At 41.5% G+C, this 23986-nt stretch overlaps 1 protein-coding gene across 5 annotated transcripts in view; it reads left to right on the top strand.

Moving 5' to 3' along the window:
* Positions 1-23986, top strand: part of SLC24A2 (solute carrier family 24 member 2) — a 353299-nt gene that overhangs the window by 251874 nt on the left and 77439 nt on the right. For all 5 annotated transcript variants that reach the window (XM_058301921.2, XM_004446758.4, XM_004446759.4 and 2 more), the window contains 3 exons: positions 6533-6676; positions 13325-13414; positions 15934-16100. In XM_058301921.2, coding sequence (XP_058157904.1) covers positions 6533-6676; positions 13325-13414; positions 15934-16100 — 401 coding nt within the window. The remainder of the gene's footprint in view (positions 1-6532; positions 6677-13324; positions 13415-15933; positions 16101-23986) is intronic.

The following is a 23986-nucleotide window of genomic DNA, read 5'->3' as shown; positions in this document are numbered from 1 at the left end:
TTTTCAAATGCATCACTAATTGGTACTTGCTAATAATCCCTCAGTGCCAGGGAGGCTCATCCCTGGGAGCCATGTCCCATGCCAGGGGGTGGGGGGTGGGGAAGGTGGTGGGTTTATGTGCTTATCTAGGCTTAGAGAGAGGCCCCATTTGAGCAAGTTTCAATTCAGCAGATGTTTTTATGGATCTCTGTTCCCATTCTCGGCCCTGTTGGCAATTCTTAGCATGTACCACACTCCATGAGCTTTGCTTCATTTGGTCATTCGTTTTGGCATTTATGCAACTGAACAGCATGAAGATTGGAGCTGTCTTCTTTTCTATAAATATAAATTCCAGAAATAGGGAAAACAAATATGTTAAGGACCATCCTCTTGGAATAGAAGTACAAACTACTTAAAATTGTCACCTTCACCCATCTTGACCATGGCCCTTTGTTTTAGAGGGAATAGATTATCAATTTACCTGGATATTTAAGGGCTGACATTTTATTTTTTTCCAGCACCATGCTACACTTCAGGGGCTCCCTGCGATGAAAAGGGGTGGCACTCCTGAGTTCTGAAGTGAGTGGTCCTTTGCAGGGCATAGAGAAGTGAGAACCTTATTTCCAGCCTGATTCGAACCCAGTCAAGGTGATACCTAGGCAGATGCAAGCGATCCTCTGGGGTTTCTCCCTGTGAACTGGAGATGAGATGTTATAAGCAATCAATAAAACTGAATTTGAAGATGGCCTCTTTTCAGATGCCTTCTGTGTTTTCATTTTAATTCTCTGCTAAAAGTTTGTAGTAAAATGGGTTCACCTTCACACTGAAATCTTGCACATTGCCCTTCGTAGACAAGAATAAGTAACTGGGTTACTTCCAAAAAAATAGTTTTAATGGCTGCAGAGGCAACATCTGATGTTGTGAATCTATACCAGACACCTCATACTGGAGACCCAGTGCTTACTCTGAGGCCAACCATGGGCAGGCATAAGAAGAAAAGGGAGGGAAACGGACTTGGCCCAGTGGTTAGGGCGTCCGTCTACCACATGGGAGGTCCGCGGTTCAAACCCCGGGCCTCCTTGACCCATGTGGAGCTGGCCCATGCACAGTGCTGATGCGCGCAAGGAGTGCCCTGCCACGCAGGGGTGTCCCCCGCATAGGGGAGCCCCACGCGCAAGGAGTGTGCCCCGTAAGGAGAGCCGCCCAGCGCGAAAGAAAGAGCAGCCTGCCCAGTAATGGCGCCGCCCACACTTCCTGTGCTGCTGACAACAACAGAAGCGGACAAAGAAACGAGAGGCAGCAAATAGACACAGAGAACAGACAACCAGGGGAGGGGGGAATTAAATAAATAAATAAATCTTTAAAAAAAAAAGAAGAAGAAGAAGAAAAGGGAGGAGAGTCACATGCAAGGTGTATACCCAAGAGAAATGGAAACATATGTCCACACAAAAACTTGTACATAAATGTTTATAGCAGCATTATTCATAATAGCCACAAGGTAGCAACAATCCAGTATCCATCAGTAGGTGAATAGGTGACCAAAATGTGGCAAATACATACCATGGAATACTATTCAATCATAAAAAGGAACTCAGTAACAATACACAAACACTTGGATGAACCTCAAAAACATTGTGCTAAGTGAAAAAGCCAGGCACAAAAGGTCGTATATTTTATGAATCTTATTATATGACATATCCAGAATAGGCAAATTCATAGAGACAGAAAGTAGATAAGAGGTTACCAGCAGATAGGGGAAAGGAAGAATAGGAGTAATGATTTCACAGGGATGGGTATTTTAGGAGGTAATGAAAAAGCTTTGAAACTAGAGAGCTGGAGATTGTACATTATTGTGAATACACTATCACTGAATTGTACACTGATTGTACCATGATTCATGATATGTTATATAAATTTCTTCTCAATTAAAAATAATTTCTATGCAAAGACTCTGAATAGACATGAGATTAGGCCACAGGTGGACACCTTTTACTCTTCCCCATTCACTAGATAAATAAAAATAAGTACATTGCTCCAGAGACCTCAGGTAGATGCTAAGTGACCCCTGTATTCTCTCCTATCTGTATATTTTCTGATGGCCAGGCTTCCTGATTTCAATCCTAGAAGGTGGCAGTACAGTTGTCGCTAGCTGTAACCTAGAATAACATCTTTTTTTTTTTCAAGTCTTTTCACTCTGATAGAATTATACTAAAAATTCTATTAGACCACTTTTTACTTAAGTCTCCCCCACCCATTTTCACAAAGATTTGATTTAAGACTGCAAAAATACATATGACAAAAACAGATAATAAATGAATAGTTTTGAAAATATACTGGAAGGGAACAGAAGGGCAAGAAACTAATAAGATTGGAATAATTTTGCATAGAGAAACATACCCCACATATTACAGTGTTGAAGTTTCTGGATGGGGAATATGAATTTGACACTGAACTCCTAAGTTAATAAAGCAAGAAAGAATAGTATCAATTACCTGATTGACAGGATTCCTAAGGTTTGTGTTTTTTTGTTTGTTTTGGTTGTTGTTGTTGTTGTTGAGCTTCGGGAGCTGAGGAATTGAACCCAGCATCTCGTACCTGGGAAGCCAGCACTCAACTGCTGAGCCACATTAGCCACCCTGAGTTGGTTTTCTAGTTTGTTTGCTTGTTGTTTTTTGTTTTTAGGAGGCCCAAGACCTTCCATGTGGGAAGCAAGCACTCAGCCACTTGAGCCACATCTGCTCCCCTAAGATTTTTTTGAAGTTTTTCTGATACTGAGACCTAAAAGATATTTCTCCTATAAGTCTTCATAAAGAGGATACTGAATTCATTACGATAAGGTTTTACTGTAGCAACAACAAACCCAAAATAACAGAAGCTTAAATAAGATAATGTGTGTCTCTTCATGTCTGTGTAGGGAGTCCAGGGCTAGAACAGCTCTCTGTTGTGTTGGCAATAGACACAGGACTCCTAGGTTGTTCCTTCACCTCATCAGCTAAGGCAGCCATTCGAGCTCTGGCCAAAATGTCCTCATTCCAGCCAACAGGAAGGAAGGAATGATGAAGCATGTATCCCTACCCTTTGAAGGTACATCCAGGAAATTGTAAAGGATACTTCTGGTCACATCCCATTGGCCAGAACTTAATCACATGGCCACACTTAACAGCAGGAGAGATTGAAATTGGGGTCTTTTTCTCATAGTAAGCTAAAGCAGAAGGCAGAATGGATATTGGAGGACAATCAGCAATCTCTTGCCACTAGCCATACATCAATGTAACGGGATAATTAATAAGTTCTTTGAGCTGCTTGTTCTGTCTCCCCTTTTAAAGCCAAAACTCTTTGAAGGCAAGAATTGTTGATCTCAGCACAGTGCTTTGCACCTAAAAGGCACTCAGTGAGTGCTTGCAGATAATGGTGGTGACCATCCAAGGAATCCCAGTTTGAGCAGAGACTGGAACCCAGGATACTAATTCTCCACTGTCTCCATTTCCCACCAGGTTGCATTGACTCATTCAAGGTCTAACAACCAGCAAATCCACTGTGTGTAAACTAGGTGTTACGCATTTCAATCTCAGATTTGCCAGATCAGAGATGACAAGGTCTCAAAGCAGTGATTGCTGGTCCAGGCTTTGTACAATTCTAAGAGTTCTACAGATACCCCAGCAGGTATCAAAATATTTTACACCCTTATATCAAATACCATTTGAATTCTTTCTGGATCATTTTACATGGTTTTGTTCTCTGTGGACACTCTGCAGAAGTTTTAGGAGATGAGGATGGGCCGTCACAAGGTCAAAGCCAGGCTGCCACAGCTCTAGGAAAAAACTGAAAAATCATTGCCTTAACCTCAGTGGCCTCTCTCCTGGGGCTGAGACTAATGAGCATGCCAGCAGCCCCAGCTTGGGCGAAGGCAAAACGGGCTCCAGACTTGGAATGGCTTTCTTTTTCCACTTCCCTAACTAGCTTGCAAGCTGTTGTCCATTGAAGTAGAGAGAGATTTCATTTGGCAAGAAGACAAAGAGAATTTCCCCTCAAATATCCTGAGAGCCTGGCTCCCAGGACACCTTTCATATCTACCCCAGGTTTCTGGCTCCTGTTCTTCTCTATGACACCAGACCCCCCAAGAAGTCCCCAGAGAGAGCTCCATTTACACGGCCTGACACATTCTCTTCTTGTGCATTTCTGCCCCAGCAGCAGCCACCTCAAATGCAGCTTTTGGAAACCATACAGTATAGCTAATCATTTGTGTTGGACTGTAGTGTGTTTAGAGCTTATACATCTAAACAGACAGTTATTTTCTGCTATTTGCTAGCAGCATTGCCTGCCTGGTGACTTTGGCAGATGGAGAAAGGAACTAATCCGTAGATTATAAGCAGAAGGGTTACTGATGAAATGTCACCATCTGTTGGTGTCATTAAAATGATATGAGTCATCAAGAGTTGCTTTTGTGTTTTCTCAGAAAAAGGTTAGCTTGGAGTTTAGAGAGAAGTTGCTAGATTGTAAGATGGCAGTGGTGGGTGGAAGGCAGGGGTCAATCTTGGGAGTGAGGAGGGGCCTTGATGGACTCTTCACTTCAGCTTCATGAGTCTTTGGGAAAGTGGATCCTCTGCCAGAAGAAAACTGCCCATCTTGTATGAGACGGGCACACACGAAAGAGGATGCCATGCCTCAACTCTCCCATGGCTGTCCCCATTTCTGTGGCATCTACAGGATGGGGAGTGGGGAGTCATTTGTTTGGATTAAACAAGAAAAAGCCTATGTGGAAGGGGACAAGTAAAAAGCACTTGTCTCACTCTTCATCAGTTTCATGACACAAAGGGTCCGTGTAGCCAGTTGGCTGGTGGGGCCAAATAAGGGGATGATAGTCTCTACATCTGCTACACCTCCTCAGAGAAGATGGAGGTGGTTCAGAAGAGGAGCCAGGAGGGCAAGCCCCAGCTTCCATCAGGAAAGGGACCCCTCAGGACCAAGTAAATAAAGCAGTAGAGGGCCACACACAAACTGGATAGCAGAAGGATGGGAGCATGAGAGCTGTATTTAGTGAGGAGATGGGTGACCACAATAAACCAGGCCAACTTCCTAAGGCTGCTTTATTACCTAATCCCCTTAATTCCCTCATATTTGCGGTTTATAAATTCTTCTAACCATTGCCAAAGTCATACACTGAAAGTGGAAGAACCTGTTATTAGCACCTTTTTCAGTATGGCTTAAGATCCTTCTTATTATTTTTTTAAATTTTCCCGCTGGAGAGAACTAAAATGTGGGTGAATGTTGTTTGTTTAAACCCCCACAGATCGTCTTGGACAGTACACTGGGTTTCAGTTGTAACTAACAGACAGAGCACTACAGCAAGTCGGGCTTCATGCAGCCCTGAACCTCTGGCCACATCCCTTTCCCCCTCCACCCTCCACCCTCAGGCCTGAGCCTGCCACATCTGTCACCTCATAGGGAGAGGGGCGCTTGGGGAGTCAGCGCCGGTGCTGGAAGCCAAAGCCACAGGGGGCAGGAGCTTGGTGAAGCCGGTGCAGGTTCTTTATACAGTCTCAAAAGGGTGCATCCGTGGAAAAGTGCCTCCTGTTATTTTTAGATCTGATGCTTGGTCCTGCTGCTGTCATTCATGTTTAAATAAGCAGGGAGTTGGGATGCGTGCTGCCTGCAGGGCTGGTTTGGAGGCCCTAAGGGTCCAGCTATCAGGCTACCGTTCATCCTGCCAGGGCCCGTCCACCTTCTGTCTCTTCTAGCCCTGGGATGTGAGAAGCTGCTGACTTCAGCAGCCTGGGACTAAAAATCTCACCAGTTGCTGCCAAGGCGGAAACTCTGAAGTTTACACCAGCTCTAAGGCCTCTGCAGTTGAAATCCCCATATTCAATGTCCTGCTCTACTCTCTCCCTCTCGTTCTCTGAGGATCGAGGCATATGTTCAAATGAGCCTTTGCCTGCAAGTAAAATGATTTAGAATTCAACCATGTGATTAAGCAGATTAAAAACTCACAACCACACAATAATCCATGAGCTTCACTATTCCAGGGCCAAAGGGAGGGAGCTGAATTCTCCTAGTGTTGTTACAGAATTGTTTCTGTGGTCCTTTAATTTTATGCAGTCAAAAAAATTTTTGAAAATTTTTAAAAAAATCAGTGCTGTCCTCACAGATTCCAAATCCTGTCACTTTGTTCTCAGAGAGAAGGGAGAAGGTGGTAGGTATTGGGGCCTTTTGCTCTGCAGATATAGTTGCTCATGAAAAGTTAATGAATCATGTCAGTAGCCTCATTCATTGGAACAATCAGATGATGAAAGTGAGAAGCTGAAAAGCAGTGAGAGAAAAGAAAGGTCTTAAATTCTCATGCTGGGCAATTTATTATTTGTTCTGAGGACTCAGACTGTTGCAGATGGGATTCTCTTTAAAATCTAAAAAAAACAAACAAAAGTGAAGTACGACTGCTGGATGATGCGGAAACTTCTAATGAACCCCATCACTCCCCTCCCTTGCTTTGCCACCTTGCTCTTCTGGCCTGTGTGCATCACCCTCATTAGTTTGATTTATTTTTTTCTTTCTACAGCACACCGCAGAGACAAGTGAGGATGAGGAGGACCAGCCCCTGAGCCTGGCCTGGCCCTCCAATGCCCGCAAGCAAGTCACATTCCTGATCGTTTTCCCCATAGTGTTCCCTCTCTGGGTTACCTTACCTGACGTTCGGAAACCTGTGAGTAAAGCATTTTTGAAATCGGTCCCCTGCAAAAAGCACCTCACATAACAGTATGCATGGTCCACTTTGATTCGTCTTAACAGGAAAAGGAGTATAACATATATACATGTGTATGATGCCTATGTATGGCTGAACTTTCTCTGGACAGAAACACCATAATAGTGATTGTTCTGGTTAGCTAATACTGCGTAACAAATCACCCCCAGAGCTTAGTAGTGGTCTTGGATTCTGTGGATCTGGAATTCAAAAGGGCATGGTAGGGATGACTTATCTCTGCTTGGCATTGTCTGGAGCCTCAGCTGGGAAGTCTAGAATGGCTGGAGTAACTCAAATGGCTAGGGGCTGGAATCATCTGGAGCCTTCTTCACTCACGTTTCTGGCACCTGACAGTGATGAGGCACCGACAGTGATGATTCCAGGGCTGGGCTCAGCTGGGACTGTCAACTGAAGTGCATACACGTGGCCTGTGTGTGACTTGGGCTTCCTTACAACACAGTGTCCTCAGGGTAGTCAGACATCTGCCATCTTTCATAAGGGATCGGGTTCCAGGAGTGAGGGTTCCTTCCAGCAGCATAAGGCAGAAGCTGCATGGTCTTTCATGACCTAGTTTCAGAGCTCACAGAGTCATTTACACCAAATACTACTGTCAGGGCAGCTATAAGCCTATCTTGATTCAAGTGGAAGAGACAAAGTTCACTCAGAATATAGTAGTGCCATAAAGCACATAACAGTCATGGTAGGAGGAGTGTGAAAGAAGTTGAGGTCATGTTTTAAAATCATCACTGGGATTGTCTCTAAGAAGGGAAACTAAAGGTCTGAGGCAAGAGGGCAACTCACTTTGTGTTGGATATTCTTATGGCTGTGTACTTGGATTATTTATTCAAAAATAACATAGGGAGCAGATGTGACTCAAGCAGGTGGGTGCCCACCTCCCACATAGAAGGTCCCGGGTTCAGTTCCCAGTGCCTCCTAAAGAAGACAAGTGGACACAGTGGGCGGACACAGTGAGCAGACAGATGAGGGAGCCATTTTGGGGGGAGGCGGGGGAGAGGATACAATAATAATAATTTAAAGAAATGGATTCATGTAGTGTAAATGCCTTACATGTCTGATCTTCTCCTTCCTGTATTATTATTGATAAAATTATCTACCATTATTATGTATTGGGTACAAGGCACTATCGTAATACCATCCTGTGAACAGCAGAGTACAATGTGAATGTCAATCAAATGAAGGGAGCATCCACTTCCCATTGTTGCTAAACTAGGTTCTTGGGCCATTGTCCCAAGAAATAAAAGAACTAAGGAGAGATAAGAGGAAACAGCTCTGGGAAGCCGACTTGACCCAATGTATAGGGCGTCCACCTACCACATGGGAGGTCCGTGGTTCAAACCCCCTGCCTCCTCGACCTGTGTGGAGCTGGCCCATGCGCAGTGCTGATGCGCACAAGGAGTGCCCTGCCACGCAGGGGTGTCCCTGCATAGGGGAGCCCCACGAGCAAGGAGTGTGCCCCGTAAGGAGAGCTGCCCAGCGCGAAAGAAAGTGCAGCCTGCCCAAGAATGGTGCTGCACACAGGGAGAGCTGACACAACAAGATGACGCAACAAAAAAAAACACAGATTCCTGGTGCCGCTGATAAGGATAGACGTGGTCACGAGAACACACAGCGAATGGACACAGAGAGCAGACAACTAGGGGGGAGGGGGAGAGGGGGAGAGAAATGAAAAATAAATAAATAAATCTTAAAAAAAACCAAGTCTCCTGACTCCAGAGCAGTTTCGTTCTACTGCAGTGACTGCTGGGCTTCTTCCCTCACAAACCATGAGCTATGCAACCTTCACAAGTCACTCTCAACTCTGGACCTTATTTTCCCTCCTCTGTGAATAAAGGGTTGGAAGACTTCTAAATTCTCTGCCACATGTGACATTCTTTGATTAAGGAAAGCATATATAAAGAGATAACCATCAACACAATATGGCAAGTTAAGATGACCATACATCCCAGTTTGCCCAGGACAGTCCCAGTTTCAAAGATAAATTATATGGTGTTCCTTTGTATATACAAAATGCCAAATGAAAAAGATCATGCCAGTTGGTACAAAAGCAACCAAGTGACTTCTTGAACATGCCTAGCACAGGATAGTTTAATTAGGTTTTATCTTGTATCAATTAGCTTTTGCTATATTACACACCACCCCAAAACCTAGTGGCTTAAAACGACAAGCACTTTTTAGCCCACGTTCTGTGAATTAGCAATTTGGGCTGGGCTTAGCGGGACAGTTTTGCTGGTCTCAGTGGGATTCACTCAGATGACTGGTAGCTGGTTGGTATGGGGGTGTCTTCACTGGTCCAGCTTTCTCGGCTTCACGGATTTCTCATCTATGAGCAGGCTAGCTTGGGCTTGTTCACACAGTGGTAGAGTTGCAAGAGCAGCAAGAATGGAAGCTGCAGAGCCCTCTTGATAGCCAGCTTGAAATTTGCAGCTCTCACTTCCACCACATTTCTGTTGATCAAAGCAAGACATAAGGCTGACCCTTAATCAAACAGTGGGGAAATAGACTACATCTATTGAAGAGGAATTGCAAAGTATTATGGCCATTTTTGCCATCTACCATAGACCTCATCTATTGCCAGAAATGCCTCTTGAAGAAAATGATCCAGGGAAACAAGAGAGAATTATTAAGATACTTGCTTCTCCTTAGAGTCTGTCAGGTATCTCTCCTCAATAAGTTTTTAATTATCCATGGACAGGAACATCCAAACCTTGGCAATAATTACAAGGAAAACATGATTGTTTTAAGTATATACTTCTAGTTTCAGAGTAAATAGTACTCCCACTTTTTTTTCACTTCATTTGTACTCAGATTATATGACAGGATTTGTTGAATTAAGCATAATTCTAGCTCACATAATTAATATGGGCTTCACTTTAGTTTCCTTAAATTAAAGGTTTTGATTTAAAAGCTGAAGAACTAAAATGTAAACTTGAATGAGCATGTCTTTGATGAAAATTGCAAACAAAGGAAATAAAGACCCAAAAAGATATGTTCTCTCATGGCCTAGAATGGATGCTCTTTACAAAACAAGGTAGGAAGAGACCCAAGAACCAAGCTAGATTTTTGCAATTTCTATCATTCATTCATTCACCAGGTAGTTGAGCATTTACTATGTGCCAGGCTCTGTTCTAGCAAGGATGAGGAGTTAGAGACCCAGAGAGGTTAAGTGTCTTGTGCAAGCACACCCAGCTAGTAAGGGGCAGAGCCAAGACCAGGTCTCCTAGTCCAGCTCTGAGGGAAAGCACCGTCAGTACTTACGTTCTCCATCTTGTCCCTGCTACTTCCACAGCAGGAATGCCCAGCTGCTTCTTCAACACAGTCATTCACCTAAGTGCCAGCTTCCTCATCTCTTAAAAGCAAACCAAGAGGGTGTATTGCCTAATTATTAATACAACTACCATTATTAACCAAGCACTTAGTTCCAGGCACATAGCTAGACACTTAATGTACATGATGTCCTCAGAACAATTAGATATTCTTATTTACCCCATTTTATAGCAAGAAACTGGGGCTTAGAGAGATTAAATTATTTGCCTAAGGACATATTGCTGCTAATTGGTGGGCAGGGATTACAGTGCATGCCCTATGAACCCAGAGGCTAACTTTTAATCTTTAGTAGGATGGCTAAATATGTATTCCCCAGAACCTTACACAGAGTAGATGTTCAGTGAATATTTGTTGAATTTAAATCAGTTAGGATATGGCCAATTTGCACAACAAGCAATGTCCAGCAACTTTTTTCAAGCCAAGCAAATATCACTCTGATGTACCAGAAGCTTCTAATGAGAACATGAGCCAATTACACAAATAAACCATTACATTGGGAACTAAATGGCCAGCACATGAGCACAATTCGCGTATTTGCTAATTAGTGTCAGGCCCATCCCAGCAGATGTCAGGATGAGCCGCCATTACTAACGGTAAATTGATGTGTCAGTCCTTGGCTTGAAGGGCTGTTTTCTCTCCAGTGAGTCTGGTAACTAAATGACAGTACAGGTGATGTCTGGAATGAGACTAGAGACTCCAAATAAAAAGATTGGTTCAGGGAAAAGATAAAGGAAGGAATTACCTGAGCTGTACAATTGAAATATTAAGATAGTTTGACAGTTGGGAGAAGCTTAATCAAATTGCTGATGCATAAAGGGTTGCTACTTCCAAAGCGGGAGCAGGATGGGAGGCTGGGTGAGGCAGATGGTCATACAGCTAGAATTCAAGTCTGTGGCTCCCTGATGCTCTATTTATTTTCTGACATTCAGAGCAGAGCCTAGTATAATAGTGATGATCATCACTTTGTCTGTGGCTGGGACTATTTGAGCATTGGCCCCAGTGTTTCTGGAAGGAGTCAATACAACCTGGTTGTTAGGAACACATGATATACAGGCAGGCAGACCTAGATTCCAATTTCATCTCTAGCACAAGATCTTGGTACAGAGTTTTTGCCTACCCCTGGTTTATGACGAAGACCCTGAAAATTCACAAAGAAAAATTACTTTTAACTGTTTTTTTTTCCCAGTGAGCTCCCTAATACGATGTTAGGTACATTTGGATGCCAATTACTAATTGGCTTCTTAAGACTCATGAGCACAAATTTTGAATTAGAGAGATCATCAATATGTGGATTTGAATCTAGCATCTTTAAATCCCTATTCTGATTCCTTGCTTTCTACGTTTTGACTGGGAATTTTCTATAGCTCATTGGTATTTTTCAAATCAAAAGAATGTTCAAAGAATTTGATTCTGATTTGTGAAGTTATCCTGATGAACAGATCTTCAGAGGTACAAAAATGAAATAATAATTACACATTTAGTAAATGTGCTAACTTTGAAAGAGCAACTTGTGAAATGAGGACTCTCCCAGGTGGACATCTAATACAAATGTCTACTATAAAACATGGAGTCAGCCCTCCTTCATGGACTGACTGCTCCTCAGATCATGGGTGTGGACCCTGCCAGGAGAGGAGTCCTTCCAGCCCTTTTAACAGGGCACGGCCGTGGGAGGTAAAGCCCTTATCATCACTGAAAATCCTACAGCAGTGACTTGTGACACGACAAAAGGATGGAAACTCCAGCCAGCTAAATGCCTTGCCTGAGAACATTTGATTTCCCAGCACTGGCAATCCCAAGACTCAGGGAGTCTGATTTCTAGAATCCAGCTGAACTTCTGACTTTAAAGGAATTTGCTTGCTTAAAGAAGTTCTAGTCTCAACCTTTGATTTAAAATGCTGATTACTTTTCTCCACAACCTATCGGAGTGTTTAGGTACCTGGAAGGGGTCTGAGTCCTTGGCCAAAATATTTTCCTTCTAAAGAAAGGGCAGGGTAAGAGAAACATTTGAGAGTAAGGCGATGGCTACTCACTATGGCCTGATTAATCAAGCCCCCTTGGTCTTCCAGACACCCCAACTAACAAATGGCAAAAAAAAAAAACAGCAATCATTAAGTGAGAGAAATGATTATTGTGATATGTAACAGAAGTTTGTAAATAACAACATATATTGAAAGTAGTAAAGAGAACATAAAGCTGTTTTGGAGCAATAGAGACTGTGTTTGTCATCACAGATATTTAAAAGGTTCCCATGTACAAATTTATCGTTCCTTTTTAAAGAAGCTCTGAAAAGCTATGGCACAAAGCATTCCACATGATTGCCCAAGGTCAGCCCTTCACACAATCTAGATAGCTTTCTTCCCAATCAACTCCAGGATTCATTTCTATGGACAAAATTGGATGGCAATTATCAAAGCAAAAGTGGGATTTTTTCTGGAAGTGGAGAGCTTTGAAATTAAAAGTGTTGGCAATATAGATGAGAGGCTCTCTGGCAGCATTCTGCCATCTGAGAATGTTCTAAGTGCCCCCAGTTTGCAAAAAAAGGCATCAAAAGGACACCACAATAATAGTGCAAGTCTGCATTTCCTTTAGTGGAGTTGAGTAAGGAACACTCACTTTAAGTGTCTCATTTTGGCTGATATTCGAAAGGAACTTTGAAAATGCTAACACTGTACACCTGAGATTGCACAAAGATTGCCATGGTGCTGTTTTCTTCTGTGTGGCTTTTCCTGGTCATTCATGGGACTGTAAAATAAGCCAATCAGTTTTAAACCATTGATCCTTCCCATCTCTTGTTAAAAGTAATTAATCTCATAGGTTTTCAAGGACACACATTTTTAGGACACATGGGTTGAAAGCAATAGAAACTGATTCTGGTGAACTTGAGCAAAAGAAAGAAAAAAGAAACAGGAGACAAAGGAGGATGTGAGGTAGTTAACAGTTTGAAGGAAAGGCTGAAAAACCAGGCCTTGGAAAGGGCAGAAACAGAGGGAATCTGTAATCTAGCCGCAGAACTAGCAGATGTTCTCTTCAGGAGCTCACCATCTCAGGGAACCAGATTCCAGAATTCAGCTTCAACCATTTTCACACTCCCAAGAATTTGTTTTCTCAGCTTGACCAGGGGTAGGAGGGCCTTTTGCTTGATAATTCTACCAACTATAAGAAATGGGGGAGAATAGCTATATTGATGGGTTTAGCCTTTGAATTATCAGATCCAACTCAGATTATTAGCACTGACATTCTCACCTTTCCCTGGTTCTCTTTCAGTCATCACGGAAGTTTTTTCCCATTACATTCTTCGGCTCCATCACCTGGATTGCCATATTCTCTTACTTGATGGTCTGGTGGGCACACCAGGTAAGACCTTGATAGTGGCTGGTTTTTCTCTGGTCTTGGTCCCCAAGTGGTTAGTCCACACGTTAGCTTCCTAACAGTGTCAAAACAGTATTGGATCTGACACAGACAAGTATTTATTCTGGAACTAAAGGAATATACTTCACTTAACTTTCCATTATCTCCCAGCCTTTTCCTGTAAGATACACTTAAATCGGCATAGGCCCCAAGGCAAGTCTAAAGGGCTTCTTGTGCTCTGTATATAAATTATACCTTAATAAAAAAGCAATTTGAGCACTAGCAGATCCACTGGAAATGTTGGTGGAGACACGCAGCATTATTCCTAGAAGATATTTTATCTTATTCCTATCATAGTTCTTTTGCTGGCATTTGACTTCAGATGACTCTTCCCAGCTATTTCCAGAAATCATTGGCTCCCTGAAGAAGTTCCGCCTGCCCTAAAGTTGTTATCGTCTACATTCATTGAGAGATGTTTGCTGCCGGTACGTGGCAGAAATCATTGAGAATAAGGCCTGCTTCTCAGCATCCAGACTTCCAGCCTGAAAGGACTATTGGCATTTATAAAATATAATGGTTTTACTTAATCATTTTTTATTTTTGTGTGTGCTGATAATGGAAAAAGTGGAGGTTTCTTCCACTTGCGGCACTCTAACTAGATATTTCTCTTAAGCCATGCTAGAGAACATCATCCTTCGGGCTTTGATCCTCTTTTCTTTTTCATAATAATTCTAATTCCACAATCTTGTTTCCTTTTCATTTTCTCATAGAAAAAAAGAATATAAATGCAATGCCTAGGACAATAATTACAAAAAGGCCCAAAATATTAAGTGCATAAACAGAAACCTTACTTTCCAATAATGGATGAGAAGATTCTCTTTCCTTTCTCCTATGGAAATGCTTTTCTGTTTCAAAACTTCCAGACAGTTGATCTAAATAGATTTATAGAAGTCTAGCTCTAATTCCTATTATTTGTACTTTTGAACTATAAAGGCTACAAAGAAAATCAAGTGTAGCCTTTGGTGCTCAACTGTTTTGTTACCCACCTGTTTTGCCAGTAATAAATGCTATTTGATAGAATTCTTTGGATACAGGTAGACTGCTGGAAACCACATGGGAACCACTAACTGCAGAACTATAGTTCATAAATTAAAAAAAAAAAAAAGCTTAAAGTATTTAAAACATCCAAGAAGACAAATAGGTCCTTTAAGAGAATGGAGGGAGGGTGGGAAGCAGATTTGGCTCACTGATAGAGCATCCACCTACCACATGGGCCGTCCAGGGTTCAAAGCCCAGGCCTCCTTGACCCGTGTGGAGATGGCCCATGCACAGTGCTGATGCGCACAAGGAGTGCCGTGCCACGAAGGGGTGTCCCCCATGTAGGGGAGCCCCACACGCAAGGAGTGCACCCCATAAGAAGAGCCACCCTGCACGAAAAAAGTGCAGCCTGCCCAGGAATGGCACTGCACACAGGGAGAGCTGACGCAGGAAGATGACGCAACAAAAAGAAACATAGATTCCTGGTGCCGCTGACAAGAATACAAGCAGACACAGAAAAACACACAGCGAATGGATACAGAGAGCAGACAACTGGGGGCGGGGAGGGGAGAGAAATAAATAAAAAATAATAATAAATCTTAAAAAAAAGAGAGAATGAAGGGAACATCCATCTGAGGCTAGACCAACCTTCCTAAATAAACTCAGTCTTAAAAGGTAAAGACCAAAAGAAAATATGATAGCTGCCCCTCTCCTTGGTTTCCAAAAATGACTTACTATTTACAAAGGACTCTTAGAGGAATTACCATTTAGTCCTCACAGCCACCTTGTAAGGTAAGTGGTGTTACCCCATTTTATGGATAAGAAGGTAAGGCTCAAAGAAATTACACAACCAGTTCACTTACCAGTGGGCCAAGTACTTACTAAATGTCAGAGCCAGCCTGGGGCTGAGTCCTCCCTCCCTGGCTGTGGTTCTTCCCACGGCTGCCTGGCCAGTCGACAGTCCTATATTACCAAACCCCAACACACCCAAAATCAAGTTTCCCATAAAATGGTGGAGGCTGAAAGTGTTTAAGATTTGGCTCCAGACACTAGGGAATGTTAAGGAAAAATGGGGACAGCGGGCATCAGTCCTCCACCTTCGATGGTAAATGCCAGGGGCTTCCCGTTGGCCTTGGTGCCCCTGTCGGTGCTGCTCATGGATTCAGTGGCCTGCGGACTTTTTTAGAACTCAAATCTTGCAGCTTCCCTTGCGCAGTCTTGGTCACACACTAGCCCTCTATATAACTCTTTTTTTATTTGAAATTACCTGTTGAAACCCCCATGGACATTCCTGACCTCTTGAGTCTGGATATCATTAAAGTGTGCATTCCTCTAGGGCAGTTATTGCAGCTTATTCATCTTTGTAATCCCAGCACTCTGCAGAGTCCAGGGTAGAAAATGATTAAAAAGTAGTTACAATGAAATGTTTGTGGCTGTAATGATGTGGCTTCAGTCACTCCTGAGTCTGCTCCTGTCACCACATTTAGGTTGGAGAGACGATTGGCATCAGCGAGGAGATTATGGGCCTGACCATCTTGGCTGCAGGGACCTCCATCCCTGATCTTATCACCAGTGTCATCGTGGCCCGGAAAGGGCTTGGGGACATGGCCGTGTCCAGCTCTGTTGGAAGTAACATTTTTGACATCACTGTAGGGTGAGTAAAGATACTTCTAAAAAGGTACGCATGAGCTCCTTCTCTGTTCCTGTCTTCTTAGAAGCTGTGAAGACAAGACTGCGGTCTCCAAGCCCAAAACTAACAAATACTAATAACAGAATGAACATTTACTTTCACAGACCTCACTTTTATTTTCAGAGATCACAGTGAAGAATAAATCATCCCTAGACAGGCCGAAACACATGCCTGCATGCAGAATGAATGTTAAGAGTTTCACTTACATAAAGGCATTGGTTACATGGTATAAATATTCAGTATTCAGGCATGTCTGAGATATTCTGGTAGTTTCAGTATATTTTTCTAAATTCTTATTTTAGGTAAGTCCTCTCCAAATTCAGGTGACATTTAGATTGTAAAACAGATTGGAACAAACATAGACCCAGCATAGATATCCTGTCTCCTTCCTTGGAAAATGCATTATCATGGTTTATCTGTGCTGGTAAAGATATTCTAGGTTTTTTAAAACTCGGAAGAATGAAATCTGTTTTCACCATTAAGCCAACTGGAGTGCTCAATAAGAAAATCTCTAAAGTAGGTCAGATTAGGAAGGGTGCTTTTACCTCTATTACTTATTTCATTTAACTTAGAAAAAATAGAAATAGTCTGATAAGTAAACCTGAGTGGCAGCCCCCTGAGAAAGAGAGACTGATTCCTAGGAGAGCCAGGCTCCTGAAAACCCACAGATATACATCTACTTTCTCACTGAACATCTTGAATATCAAAGTTACATATTTCCATTACCAAATATATATGATATTATCTGTTCCTTTCCATGTAGTATCTACCATTGCACCATACATTATCAATTTAATCTATACAATGTTCCTATGGGATATGTATTATCATCCTCACTTTGAGAGAAGGAAAATGAAGGGTACAGATTTCACATAACTAGTAAATGAGAGAGCCAGGATTTGAACAGTCTGTGCTTTCAGCCATGGCACTATCTCTACATAAAATCCTGCTCTGACTTTCTACTGTCTGAACCACCAGTGGATTCAGAAGATGCCCTACCCCCCTATACTACGGTCCTTTGCTGGCCCCCTCTCTGAAAAGCCCTCCACTGCTTGTCTCCCTGGAAAACTAAGACCCCCCCTCCCAGAATCACTTCAGAGTCTGGCTTCTGATTGCCCTGAGCCTGCCCCGGGGCTCCTGCTCCTGTGTACCCTCTGCACAGTGTACAGTAGGCCTGGTCTTGCATGTCCTTCTGGCCGCTGGATTGTGAACTCCCCAAGAGCAAGGTCTCAGCAAAGCCTGTCACATTTCCTGATGCATGGCAGTGGCATGACAAATTTTTGTTACATGGATGAATACACAGATGAATGAATGAATAAATGAATGCCTTAAAAGGTGTTTGTTTAAAGTGAGGATGTCCCTGACGTAAACGTGTTTCTCAGTTCCGCTACTGGTCAATCTTTTTCTTGGTCAATATTAAGGAAAAGAAAATGCCCTGTAGTATCTGTAGTATAAATCTTATAAATTGGGTAAACTTACAAATGTTCTATTAGACATCCTTTTCGTAATTTTGAAAATTATTCTAGGTACTTGCTGCATGTTTTTTGTTCATTGTTCTTAAATTACATGTGTGTACACACACAACTTAAATGAAAGTTTAAGGAAAAAAAACACCCTTATCCTACAAGTCAAATATTTCATTTTTATAAGTTCTCTTCCAAATATTTCACAAAATTTTCTTAGTGAATATTCATTTTAGTCTCCTTGGTGAGCATTTTCTTCCATTTTAAGGCCATATATGCCTGCCACAGAGTAGGCAGCTATTAATAAATTAGAGAATAATAGTAACCATTTTTCTGAGTTTCTTCACAAGTCTCATAACATATTTTATGATTTTAAAACATTCCTTCATGTTGCTTTTCAGTTTAATTAATCATTGCCCTTTTGTTAGACCTGTATTTATTTCCAATTTTCTACTACTATAGTTATTTCAATGAACACCTTTATGCACACACACACAAAAAAAACCCTATCTTTTAATTATTTTATTAGTGATAAATTCCTTCAAGCAGTATTAATTGACTAAAGGTTATGAACATTTTAATGATATTAGATGTATATTTCTTTTCTAAAAGATTCTTGCCCATAAATTTATACCAGTTTACAATGTTGTTAGCAATAGAATGAGGATAAGAGAGAGTTTCTTCAGGGGACTGATGTCATCATCACATAAGCCCTCCCCTGGAAGTCTCCCCTCAGAAACAACTATAAAAGGGCAAATCCCACTTGCATGGAATTCTGGAGGATGATAGGGACTGGAGAAGGACTCCACAAATGCCGAATCAAAGAAAAAGGGAAAAAAAACACCAAATAAAGGTAGAAGATCTACGATCTGGACCTGCCAGTCTGGACTCTACCCCCTTACCTGGTCCCATGCAGGTTAAGAGTCAAACAGGGGCAGCATGACCCAGGGAACTGCTGCCATGAATTCAGACCATAGAGTCACTCACACCAGAGAGTTAGGACCTCATGCATAGCCAGGCACAAGGACCCAAGTTCCCTGGGACCCAGGCAGGCAAGTGCATACAAAAGGGCCATCAGGAAATGAGAGATCACCGCAGAACTGTTGGCAAGAGGTGCACATACTCCTCTGACTGGTGGATCAATGAAATGAAGAAAAAGACTTTTTTGAACATTGGGATACTCTAATGGGGAAGTAACCAGAGACAGAAAAGCCTCACAGAAAACAAAAAGGGGGAAACTGAACTGCTGTAATGCAGGATATGTCCCATGTTAATGGATTAAATTCCCCAATCAAAAGACATAGATTAGCAGAATGGATTTCAAAAGCATGATCCAACTCCCTGTTGTTTACAAGAGACTCACCTTCTGCTTCAGAGGTAATCACCGGACATTGTAAATCCTCACAGGGCCCACTGGATGGAATGGAGGAGAGTATGGGCCATGATGTGGACCATTGTCTATGAGGTGCAGAGGTGCCCAAAGATGTACTTACCAAATCCAATGGATGTGTCATGATGATGGGAACGAGTGTTGTTGGGGGGGGGGGGGAGAGGGGGGGTGGGGGGGTGGGGTTGAATGGGACCTCACATATATATTTTTAATGTAATATTATTACAAAGTCAATAAAAAATAAAAATAAAAATAAAAATAAAAAAATCCTGAATCTCTTCAGGAAAAAAAAAAAAAAAAAGAGACTCACCTTAGAACCAAAGACACAAATAGGTTGAAAGTGAAAGGTTGGAAAAAGATAATCCATGAAAATAGTAACCAAAAGAGAACTGGGGTAGCTGTTCTAATTTTAGCAAAGACTAAGTCAAAAGCTGTTACAAAAGACAAAAGAAGGGCACTCTATTAATAAAAGGGTCAATCCACAAGAAAAAATAACAATTTTAAATATTTCTGCACCTACCCACAGTGCCCCAAAATACATGAGGCAAACTCTGGCAAAATTGAAGGGAAAATTGGATGCCTCTGGAGACTTCAATACATCACTTTCATCAATGGACAGAACATCTAGACAGAAGATCAATAAGGAAACAGAGAACTTGAATACTGTAATAAATGATCAAGACCTAACAGACATATATGGCACATAGCACCCCAAAACAGAGGATATACATTCTTCTCAAGTGCACATGAACCATCCTCCAGAATAGACCACATGTTGTCATAAAACAAGTCTCAATAAATTTAAATATTGAAATTATATAAAGCAGTTCCTCTGACCACAACAAAATGAATCTGAAAAATCAAAAGCAGGCAGAGAACTAGAAATTCTCCAAATATATGGAAGTTAAACAACACAACCAATAAGTCAAAGAAGAAATTACAGAAAAAAAACAGTAAATACATTGAGATGAAAACAAGAATGCATCAACATATATTTAGGCAGTACTGAGAGGGAAATTTATAGCCTTTAAGTGCTTACTTTAAAAAGGAAGAAAGAGGGAAGCGGCTGTGACTCAATCAGTTGGGCTCCCGTCTACCATATGGGAGGCCCTGGGTTCATGTCCCGGAGCCTCCTTGTGAAGGCAGGCTTGCCTGCACACTGCAGAGAGCTGCCGGCCCACAAGTGCCACGGAGTACCACCAGCTTCCAAGTGCCACAGAGAGCTGACTCAGCAAGGTGACACAACAAAAAGGGAAACAAGCAAAAATGCAGAAGAGTGCACAGCAAATGGACACAGAGCAGACAGCAAGCAAAAAGCTGCAAGGTGGGGGGGAGGCAGAAAAAAAAAAAGAAAGGAAGAGCTAAAATCAAAGACCTAACTGCATACCTGGAGGACCTAGAAAAGAATAACAAACTAACTCGAAGGCAAGCATAAGGAAAGAAATAAAGACTAGAGCAGAAGCAAATGAAATAGAGAATATAAAAACAACAGAGAGCATTGCCAGAACCAAAGATTGGTTCTTTGAAAAGATCAATAAATTGACAAACCTTTAGTTAGACTGACCAAAAAAAAGCTACAAACAAAATCAGAAATCAAGGGGACATTTCTACTGGCCCCACAGAAATAAAAAAGATCATAAGAGGATACTATGAACAACTGCATGCCAACAAATTAGAAACTTAGATGAAATGGACAAATGCCTAGAAAAACACAAAAACCTACACTGGCTCTAGAAGAAATAGAAGATCTCAGTAAATCAATTATAATTAAAGAAATTGATTCAGTCGTCAAAAACTGCCAACACAGAAAAGCCCAGGATTAGATGGCTTCACAGAGGTGAATTCTGCCAAACATTCCAAGAAGAATTAATGCCAATTCTATGCAAACTCTTCTAAAAATTTGAACAGAAGGGAACACTGCCTATTCTATGGGGCCAACATCAATCACCCTAGTACTAAAGCCAGTTAAGGATACTACAAGAAAATTACAGAATTAGGCGAAAGGACGGAAGGGAGGGAGGGAGAAAGGAAGGAAGAAAGGTCATTCAAATTGGAAAGGAAGAAGTGAAAATTTCACTATTTGCATGTAACACGATCCTATATAGAGAAAGTCCCCCAAAAATCAAAGTAAGGATACTACAGGAAAATTATGGATATTGATGCAAAAATTCTCAACAAAACACTAGCAAATCAAACCCATCAGCACATTAAAAGACTCTAGGAAGCAGATGTAGCTCAAGTGGTTGAGTACCTGCTTTCCACATACAAGGTCCTGGGTTCAATCCTCAGTACCTTCTAAAAACAAACAAAAAACAACAGCTCTCACTGGGGAGCATATGTAGCTCAGTGGTTGAGCTCCAGCTTCCCATATATGAGGTCCTGGGTTCATTTTCTGGTACCACCTTAAAAAAAAAAAAAAGATTGTATACCATGATAAAGTGGGATTTATCCCAGATAGGCAAGAGTGATTCAACATAAGAAAAGCAATTAATGTAATATATTACATTAACAGAACAAAGGGGGGGGAAACCACATGATTTTCTCCATTGATGTATTATAGAAAAGGCATTTGACAAAATCCAGAATCCTTTGTTGATTAAAAAACATTTAGAAATAAAGGAATAGAAGGAAACTTCCTCAATATAATAAAGGGCATATATGATAAACCCATGGTTAACATCTTACTCTCTGGGAAAGATGAACAAGACAAGATACTGCCATCACTGTTATTCAGTACTGTACTGCAAGTTCTAGCCAGAAGAATTAGGCAAAAGAAAGGAAGGGAGGGAGGGAGAAAAGAAGGAAGGAAGGGCATTCAAATTGGAAAGGAAGAAGTGAAAATTTCACTATTTGCATATAACACAATCCTATATAGAGAAAGTCCCCAAAAAATCAACAAAAAAGCTAGCAGAACTAAAAAACAAATTCAGAAAAATGACAAGGTAAAAGATCAGAGCAAAAAAATCATTAGTGTTCCTATACACTAGTAATGAGCAATCTGAGAAGGAAATCAAGAAAAAAACTCCATTGTAATAACTAAATAACAACTAAAAGAATGAACTACCTATTATAAAAGCTAACTAAGGTTGTAAAGAACTTGTACAAAGAGAACTACAAAATGTTGCTAAAAGAAATCAAAGAAGACCTAAATAAATAGGACATTCTGTTTTGATGTATTAGAAGGCTAAATATTGTTAAGATGTCAATTCTACCCAAAGTGATTTACAGATTCAACACAATTCCAATCAAAATTCCAACAACCTCCCTTGGAGAAACAGAGAAGCCAATCATCAAATTCATTTGGATAGGAAAACCATGTTGAAAAAGAAAGAAGTTGGAAGACTCACATTTCCCATCTTTAAAATTTATTACAAAGCTACAGTGGTCAAAACACTGGCACAAAGACATACATATAGACCAGTGTACTCAAACTGAGAATTCAGAAATATACCCTTACATCCATGGCCATGTAATTTTTGACAAGGCCGCTAAGTCCCCTCAACAGGATAAAGAATAGTCTCATCAACAAATGGTGCTGGGAAAACTGTATATCCATATACAAAAGAATGAGGGCCAACCTCTACCTCACACCGTATACAAAAATTAACTCAGAATGGACTAAAAGGAGTGGATGTAGCTCAAGTTTTGAGTGCCTGCTTCCCATGTATGAGGTCCTGGGTTTGATCCTGGAACCTCCTAAAAACAAACAAATCAAAAACCAACTTTCATTGGAGAGTGGATGTAGCTCAGTGGTTGAGTGCCTGCTTCCCATTTACAAGATTCTAGGTTCAATCACCAATACCAGTATCCCCCCCAAAAAAAAACAGACTAAAGACCTCAATAGAAGAACTAAAACTATACTTCTAGAAGAAAGAAACCATCAGGAAGCATCTTCATGACCTTGTGTTAGGCAATGGATTCTAAGACTTTACTCCAAAAGCACAAGCAACCATAGGAAAAATAGATTAATGGGGACTTCATAAAAATTAGCAACCTTTGTGCAAAGGACTTACTCATGAAAGAATTCACCTCTGTGAAGCTATCTAATCCTGGGCTTTGCTTTGTTGGCACGTTTTTGATGACTGATTCAATCTCTTTAATTGTAATTAGTCTATTGAGATCTTCTATTTCAATTTATTGCTTATGCTTGGTCCCTGACAATAGAATCAATAGGTTAAAAGTTATGAAAAATGTGCAATTTTTTTCCAAAGCGTTTTCCTATTTGTAGTGCTGTCAACCTCACCCTCATCAGAATTGTTTTGTTCTATTTAGCTAAGTTAATAAAAATAAAATGATTTTGGTTGTTTCCTTTGTAAGAGATAGCCAGCAGGGAAGAAGAGTACCCTAATGATGGTTTTCATTTTTGTATCATAACAAATCTGTCCCCACCCCACCCCAAATGTTCTGAGTTTCCACTGCTGACACCAGAGTCCCAGAGCTGCCCCTGTATCCAAGTAGCTGGGCTTACACTTTGTGCCCTGAAGTGCCCCTGTGGAAGCCATTCCCTGTCACCCACTCAGAAGAACGTGCCTCCCATTCAGACTTTAGTGAGCAAAACTGCTCACCAGTCAGCAGCATCACTGCTCACTTTGTTCAGTGAAGAGACTAACATGTAAGCTCAAGTTGCTGAGGTGGCAGCCAGCTGCAATTGCCCCCTCTTCCCCTCATTATTTTTCTGACAAGCTATTTTCTTTTCTCTCAGACAACTTAGTGTTTCAAAAGAGCACCTCTTCATCCACACCCTGAGACAAGGCCATAACTGAACCTTCCTTCATCCTTTGCTATGCTAAAAGGCTCAGCCAATTTGGTCCAAGTCACCCTAGCCAACATCCCATCATTAGGCTCAATGGGTAGAACCCAGCTGTGTTCCCTCAGCCACCTGGAGATGCTCATGCTACATGAGCCATGTGTTTTCAGCCAAATTATTCTCCCATAGAGTCCTCTTCAACCCCAGAGGTGCACGTGCCAAGTAGTTTTCCTGGTGTCTTTTGGAGTTG

This window comes from Dasypus novemcinctus, chromosome 8 (assembly GCF_030445035.2).
Source record: "Dasypus novemcinctus isolate mDasNov1 chromosome 8, mDasNov1.1.hap2, whole genome shotgun sequence".
NCBI classification, from domain to species: Eukaryota; Metazoa; Chordata; class Mammalia; order Cingulata; family Dasypodidae; genus Dasypus; species Dasypus novemcinctus.
This window is presented reverse-complemented; position numbering and strand designations above follow the sequence as displayed.